This window comes from Canis lupus, chromosome 15, assembly GCF_003254725.2.
Source record: "Canis lupus dingo isolate Sandy chromosome 15, ASM325472v2, whole genome shotgun sequence".
NCBI lineage: Eukaryota > Metazoa > Chordata > Mammalia > Carnivora > Canidae > Canis > Canis lupus.
Window position 1 is genome coordinate 8,365,612 of NC_064257.1, and position 8,415 is coordinate 8,374,026.

At 35.9% G+C, this 8,415-nt stretch overlaps 1 protein-coding gene across 3 annotated transcripts in view; it reads left to right on the plus strand.

Moving 5' to 3' along the window:
• The window catches only part of C15H16orf87 (chromosome 15 C16orf87 homolog), a 61,833-nt gene extending 58,495 nt beyond the window's left edge, over positions 1-3,338 (plus strand). For all 3 annotated transcript variants that reach the window (XM_049094398.1, XM_025420005.3, XM_025420004.3), the window contains one exon: positions 2,293-3,338. In XM_049094398.1, coding sequence (XP_048950355.1) covers positions 2,293-2,411 — 119 coding nt within the window. In that variant the 3' untranslated portion in view covers positions 2,412-3,338. The remainder of the gene's footprint in view (positions 1-2,292) is intronic.
• Positions 3,339-8,415: the final 5,077 nt, after the last annotated feature.

Consider the following 8,415-nt stretch of genomic DNA (forward strand, 5'->3'; position numbering starts at 1 on the left):
GAGCCTGCTTTTCTCTTTCTTTCTCTCTCTCTCTCTCTCTCTCAAAAAAAAAAAAAAAAAAAAAAGGGAAAGGGAAAAGAGATGAAAAAATAGAATGGGAAAGATAAGAAATTTAAATGAGAAATTTAAGGTTCAACATCTATAAATTATTGATGTTCTAAAAAAAAGAACTGAGAAGATGGAGGAGAAGGATGTCATTGATGAAATAATTCAAGAAAATTTTCCAAACCTGAAGGACATTGAGTTTCCACATTGAAATGGCCCACCAAATTCCGAGACCAGTGGATGTTTAAAAGTAGAGATTATGCCAAAGCATATCATCACAAATCCTATCTTTTTGATTAAAGGAAAACTCCTTCAAGGGCTCAGGGGAAAAAGAGCGAGAAAAGAATCAAAGTGGTACTTGGAATTAATGCAGTGAAATACTACCCACCAAGGAACACACTACTTATATATGAACAGCTTCAATGAATTTTAAAAACATGCTGAAGGAAAGAAGCTAGACACAAAACAGTTCATGCTATATGATGCCATTTATATGAAGTCCATGAACAGGCAAATGACTCTGTGGTGATAGAATCAGAACAGTAGTTGCTGGTGAGGTGGAGAGGTACTGACTGGAAAGAAGCATGAGGAATTTCCTGTATCTTGATTGTGATGTGGGTTATACACATGTATATTTTGTCAGAACTCATCCAATTGTACATTAAGATGTGTGTATTACACTGTATGTGAATTTAGCAATAATTTTTAAAATAACTGTGAAAAAAATTATTGGCTTTTTTTTAAAAAAACGTGGCACCATTAGTTGGAAGATAATTTTTTGCCTTCATACTTGGATCTCCATGAATCTTAGTCAATCATACTATGCGTTAGCATGAAGGTAGACTAAAGACACTTTCTAACATTCAGGGTCTCAAAAAATTTGCTACCTATACTCCCTTTCTCAGGAAACTACTGCAAGATACATGGCATCAAAAGAAGAAGTAAACCAAAAAGAAGTATTCTGAGATCCTGGACACAGGGTTCAACTCAATAGAAAGATGTTTATATCCAGCATGATGTTGAAGAGCAATCTCAGTGATAATTGTGTAGCAGGTCTAGAAAGCAACCATTTTAGGTTGGAGCAGAAGACTTGGAGAGATTTCAAGAAGATAAAATAGATATAATACCTAGTATGTGTAAGCATTCTGGAAGATCTATGCAACTTGGAGAGAGTTTGGGTTCAATTAGTAATGAAAACTAAACAGATGAAAAAAAAATCTCTTCAGGGAAAAAACAATGCAGGAAAAGTGAAATCATTTACATAGTTGGAATAATGTAAACATTGAATATTGATCTCACCAAAATTGTGATATAACGTAATGGGAAGACGAGATAGGAAGAGTATATTAGGGGGTAAGAAATAGAAAACAATAAAATTATAACTTTCTGTGGTGGGAGGTCAATTAATGCCTAAAACCAAGAAATAGCATCACATAAAAATGTTGCTTAGGTAAAAACAAGAAACAACTGAGAAAAAGTAGTTGCATTTGGGGAGTGAGAGGTGTTGGGTGGCGGGGAGGACTTCTGTATTACAATTTGACTCTACTTAGATATGTGTTTAACTTTGATTAAAAAGTCAAAACAAAACAGACAAAAGTACAATCAGAAGAACCCCCTCCCAAAAAAAAAAGAAATTGGCAAGAAAAAAAAAAGAATTTGGCAGATTGTGCGCAAAGATATTTATTGTGATTTCTGCTGGCTTATAACATAGTATAGGTGTTTTTTTTATCCTTTTTTGTTTTTCTGTACTTTTCAATTTTCTACCATGAACTTGGACTACATTTGTAATCAGGAGGGGAAAAAATAGAATTAAATGTTGGTTATTCTTATTTTGTATAGCAGGGCTAAGGTAAAGAAGTTAATATATTCATAAAGGCATATTGGTAGGGGGGTTAAGGGGACCATCTTTAGGGTGAGAAAATTTGAGACAGTGAGCTCACTCATCCTAGTGAAGAGAAAGAAATATTTGAGACTTACAGAAATGATGTAGATATTATAGACTGTATATATATATACACACACACAGACACACACACATATATAGTTTCCATTTAGTTCATGGCATTTCAGTAACTCCTTTATGTAATTTTGAAAAAATTTTAGTTTTAGTAGGATGATACTATATAACATTTCATGTATGTTGTTAGTATTGTGTATATTTATTATCATCTAAAGAAATAATTGAAAGCTTCATGTATTTTTTTTAATTACCTCATTTACATTAGCTTTCTCTTTTTCTTTTAACAGAGAAACAGGAAAAGGAAATTGACATCTATGCTAACCTCTCTGATGAAAAGGCTTTCGTGTTTTCAGTCGCCTTGGCAGAAATAAATAGAAAAATTATCAATCAAAGACTTATTCTCTGATACTTGTCTGCAAGTGTGTTGCAACTGTCTTCAGGATTACATCAGCAAACTCTCAAACAGTTGAGGACTCTCAGGAGCATGCTGACTGCATCAATAAGGGCCATTGATTGTTTTTTTTTTTTTTTTCCCCCTGTCATTTAGCCTGTGCCACACTTTGGTAGCAAAGCTGTAGGCTGGGACTGTTCTGGGATTTCCTTGTTTACCAAGGAGTATTGTCAGTGTTTTGTGTTTGGGATATAAGTAAATATATTTACCAAAAACAAAAAAAAAATAAAAAACAATGGATGGCTGTTAAAGGATAAAGGTGTAGAGGTGGGAGTGGAAGAATGAAAACGAGGGAAATAAAATGCTTGATAGTTTTCAGGTTTGCCACCAGAGATGCAATATTTTAAGTACTTTGAGAAAGAGTGACTTTTAAGAATATTATATTTCAGATTTTCAGCACTAACAGATTGCATATATACAGTTCATTTACTTTTAATAAATTGGCAATTGATATTTTATTGAATGGGGAATTAAGAATATAAACTGTAAATTTTGTCTTAAATTGATTTTTTTCTTGGCCTTTATTTTTATGACTTAAGGTATGAGTTATATTTTGGGAGATACTTTCTAGACATTTGGGAAGTTTGGATGCTATATGAAGAAAAACATTTAAGGGGATATATCATACTTCAGATATAAACATCTTGTTTTCTTGAATGTAATTTATTTATTGGTTTAAAATACCTTTTCTGCTCTCAAGATGGTGCCTGTTAACCTAAACATAAAATATATTTATTACATACAAAATATTTCTTAGATAGCCACTTTTAAGTAGTAATGTTTTATCTGAATGGATGTTCATTTATACATCCTGATAATTATTTAAATTGTTACTTAACCTCACTCTGGAAAAAAATAAATAAACCTTAATATTGAAACCAATAGATTAATACTGTGGTATAAGTTTTTGTTCTATGAAGTTTATGAAATATATTTAAATTCTTAATTTTTTCTAGTGATAAATGGTAACTTTATAGTTGATTTATTTTATACTAAATGCTTTTGCATTTTGGCATATCAATTTAATATTCAAACTTGACAGTAACTTCCCTTATTTCAGGTACCCTTGATCCCCACCCCAGTGTCCGAATCTGATTGAAAGTCCAGAAAAAAAAAAGAAAGTCCAGAAGCCTTACTTATTAGGGAAGGTAGCCATCAGTTAGATTTAGCCTTAAGAGAATTTTCCTTTCAGTTTCAGTAGTGCTCTTGGCCTTATCCTGCTCTCCCATCACCTCTCAAAAGAAAAAAATGGGTCACCTGGATGGCTCAGTAGGTTGAGTGTCTGCCTTTTGCTCAGGTCATTATCTCGGGGTCCTGTGATCAAGTACCTCATCAGGCTCTGCTCAGCGAGGAGTCTGCTTCTCACTCTCCCCGTCCCTCTGCTTTGAAACCTCGCTCTGTCAAATAAATTAATTAAATCTTAAAAGCGGGTTGGGGGAGGAGTGCAGCCTGGGTGGCTCAGAGGTTTAGCACCCCCTTCAGCCCAGGGCGTGATCCTGGAGACCCGGGATCGAGTCCCACATCGGGCTCCCTGCATGGAGCCTGCTTCTCCCTCTGCCTCTGTCTCTGCCTCTCTCTCTCTCTCTCTCAAATAAATAAAATTTTTTTAAAAAGATGATCATTTTTTCCTACTTTATTTAAATGGTAGCCAGCAGAGGGAGCTTAAAGGGTACTCTAGGTAGGAAGTAGAATTTTTCTAAGAATTTCTTTACAACCCCAGTATTGACCTGTAGGTACTACTAAATTGTCTTCTGTGCGTTTTAAAGCCCAGTAACAAAGTTTATTCCTAAGCATGCTAATGTGATTTGATATTTGAAATACAAGAACACTATCTTCATTTTGACAAGAAAATATAAAAGTAATGAACATCTAAAAATGATTTGAATATGTCCTCAGAAAAAGGAAGAACAGCTTATGGAATAGGCATCTTTTTAAAAGAATATTGGGCAGCCCTGGTGGCTCAGCGGTTTAGCGCCACCTTCAGCCCAGGGCCTGATCCTGGAGTCCTGGGATCAAGTCCCACATTGGGCTCCCTGCATGGAGCCTGCTTCTCCCTCTGCCTGTGTGTGTGTATGTGTGTGAGTGTGTCTCGTGAGTAATGGATAAAATCTTTAAAAATGTATAAATAGGGATCCCTGGGTGGCTCAGCAGTTTAGAGCCTGCCTTCAGCCCAGGGCGTGATCCTAGAGTCCCGGGAGCCTGCTTCTCTCTCTGCCTCTATCTGTGTGTGTGTGTGTGTCTGTGAATAAAATCTTAATCATTCAATCTGAAGACCCTTAGAGGAAAGTCATGTTAAAATAATCATGGATACAATAAGGAAGGAGACTGGTGACTAGGCTGGAGCTTGCCATTTAAAGAAGTAATTTATTTCAGATGCTCATGATGTTAAATTGTTGGCTTATTGAAAAAGTTCCTTGGCAGAGGGGCAAATTCGGTTTCCCCTGTTTGTGATATAACAGGAAAACAGGAAGTTTGTCTAAAAATATTCTCTGATATGTTTATAAGCTATCTCATTATAAAGCTGAATTTGTTGAATGTTGTAATGGTCTTGGAGTATATTACTTGTCATTCATTGGTGTTAAACCTCTCTTCTGAGCAGATGTCCTAAGAGCATAATTATGGTAATTTAATTACATAATCCAAAATTTGTTCTGCTCTAATACCTATAAATGATATGATTATTCACAATGCCCTTAAATGGTTCCATAATTAGATTAGGTCTGTTGAAGATAAGTTCATTCTTAAATGTGAACAAAATTAAGTAAAAGGTATTTGGGAGTTGTTAGGCTAAACTATACAAATATGTGTTTACCTCCCTACCCAATCCTATATTCCAAAAAATTTTGGGGGAGGCACTTAAGTTTCTGAGATTTGATTTTTTTTTTTTGAAAACATGAATATGGGCAGAGAAGGCTTAGGTTATGTTCAATGTAAGGTATGTAAAATTAAAAGTAAGGAAACACTGCAAATTATTTCTTCTGTAGCAGTCAGTTGAAATGATCAAACATCTTGAGACAATTTATATCACGAAAAAGTGTAAAATTACAAAGGACTTAAAAATGTAGCCAGAGTAAATTCACATATCTTGAAGTTTCAAAAGTACTTTAAAAAATAAAGCTCGGGGATCCCTGGGTGGCTCAGTGGTTTAGCACCTGCCTTCAGCCCAGGGTGTGATCCTGGAGTCCCAGGATTGAGTCCCACATCGGGCTCCCTGCATGGAGCCTGCTTCTCCCTCTGCTGTGTCTCTGCCTCTCTTTCTCTCTGTCTGTCTCTCTGTCATGAATAAATAAAAATTAAAAAAAAAAAAGACTCAACATGTCAGGACATCTGTGGTGTTTCCTAAAAGTAACGTGTTTTTTTCTAAGAATTCAAATTGAAAAGTGTTTGACTTTTCACAAATCAAATTGCATTTGATTCTCTAATTCTGACCAAAAATATCTTAGTAATAATTATTAAATAAATAATAATAAAGTAATCTCATTTTTACTTTCAACCTGCATATGTTTATCCTTTAAATTTAGAGAAATTAAGTCCTTTGCAAACCTCATATGAAAGTATTGATCAGATTTGTTTGATTCTGCATACAAAATATTCTCTAGATTGATTTTTATTTTATTTATTTGAGAGAGAGAATATAAGTGGGAGGGAGTGTCAGAGGGAGAAGCAGACTCCTCACTGACCTCCTCACGCAGGTCCCCATTCCAGGACCCTGGGATCATGACCTGAGCCAAAGGCAGATGCTTAACTAACCGCCACCCAGGTGCCCCTCCAGATAGAATTCTTTTTATTTATTTATTTATTTATTTATTTATTTATTTATTTATTTATTTATGATAGTCACAGAGAGAGAGAGAGAGAGGCAGAGACACAGGCAGAGGGAGAAGCAGGCTCCATGCACCAGGAGCCCGATGTGGGACTCGATCCTGGGTCTCCAGGATCACGCCCTGGGCCAAAGGCAGGCACCAAAGCGCTGCGCCACCCAGGGATCCCCAGATAGAATTCTTAAACTTTTTATGTTTAGCTGTTTTTTTTCTCATCTATGACTACTGTTATTATAAGGCTTGTATTTTACATTTGGAGATCTATATACATGTACACCTATTTAATTTTTTCTAGTTACTCTTTTGTGCTATTTTAATCCACTTATTTTCTTAGTAGTGTTCATTGCTCAAAGATTACAACTATAGTGATGAGAATCCTAACATACAAAGCAAACTCTCTGGAATGAAACGTATGAGACATAAGAGAGGCTCTAGGCTGGACTAGAATGATTCTTTCTACCACTGTCAAAATCTTCCTTTTTTATTATTAAGGAATCTTTTATCCTCTTATTGTTGAGAGAATGTCTGCCCCTCTCCCTAATGTTTTTATTTTTTTACCTTATTGCACTGGTGAGGACCTTAATACAATGTTGAAAAAGAATGTTGAGAAGAGGAAGATCCTTGCCTTGATTCCAGTCGTGGGGGAAACAGTCTTACGCCGTTAAGTATGATGTTAATTAACTATAGGTTTTTGTGTTGTAGAATACCTCTTATTAAACTGAGGAAAATACCTTCTGATTTGCCGGGAATTTTTATTATGAACATTTGTTGAATTTTGTCAGATGGTTTTTTCAGGTAAATTGATTTTTTTTTTCTCTTTTAGAATGTTAATATGGTAGGTCACATTGACTGATTTTTGATTATTGAAGCCAGCCTTGGATTTCTGATATGTTACTTGGTTGTATTGTATTATTATTTTTATATACTGATGAATTCAACTTGAGTTAAGATTTTACTGAGGATTTTCATGCCTATGTTCCTAAGGTATATTGAACCTAGTGTTTTTGTATTTTTATCTGGTTTTGTAATTAGATGATCCTGGCTTCATATAATGATTTGAAAAATATTCCATCTTTTTCTACTTTCTTGAAGAAATTGTATAGACTTAATGTTATTCTTTAAATGTTTGGTAGAAGTCGGCATTGAAGTCATCACAGCCTAGACGTGTATTTCAAAAGGATTTTACTAGGAATTATATTTACTTAATCGATATTGAATAATTTCAGTTTTCTCTTTGGAATTTTGGTAGTTTGGTCAATTTCATCGAAGTTATAGAATTTTTATGTGTAAAATTCCTTGTGGTAGTCTCTATGTTTTGGGGATCAGCAATAGTCATCTTTTTTAAAAAACCATTTTATTTATTTGAGAGATAGAGAGCAGGGAGAGGGGCGGGGGAGAAGCCGACCCCCTGCTGAGCAGAGAGCCTATCTCGGTGACTGGATCCCAGGATGCTGGGCAGACACCCAACTGACTGAGCCACCCAAGGCGCCCCTTTTCCTTCATTTCTGACACCAATCATGGGGCTTTTTGTCTAAACTAGAGTCTCTTTTTTTTAAGATTTTATTTATTTATTCACGAGAGACACAGAGAGAGAGAGACAGGCAGAGACACAGGCAGAGGGAGAAGCAGGCTCCATGCAGGGAGCCCAACGTGGGACTCAATCCCGGGACCCCAGGATCATGCCCTAGGCTGAAGGCGGCGCTAAACTGCTGAGCCACCCAGGCTGCCCTAAACTAGAGTTTCTTAATTGTGTTCTTTTTTAAAGAAACAGCTTGCAGTAAAGTTTCAATAATTTTTACTTTTTATGATTTCCTCCCTTTTGCTTGCTTTGTTTATTTTTTTCCTCTTTTTCTGGTTTCTTATGGTGGAAGCGTAGATTGTTGATTTGAGACTTTTCTAACAAAAGCATTTTTTTTTTAAAGATTTTATTTATTTATTCATGAGAGACACAGAGAGAGAGAGAGAGAGAGAGGCGGAGACACAGGCAGAGGGAGAAGCAGGCTCCACGCAGGGATCCCAATGTGGAACTCGATCCCGGGTCCCCAGGATCACACCCTGGGCTGCAGGCTGGCGCTAAAGCGCTGCACAACCGGGGCTGCCCTAACAAAAGCATTTAATGCTATAAGTTGTCACACAAG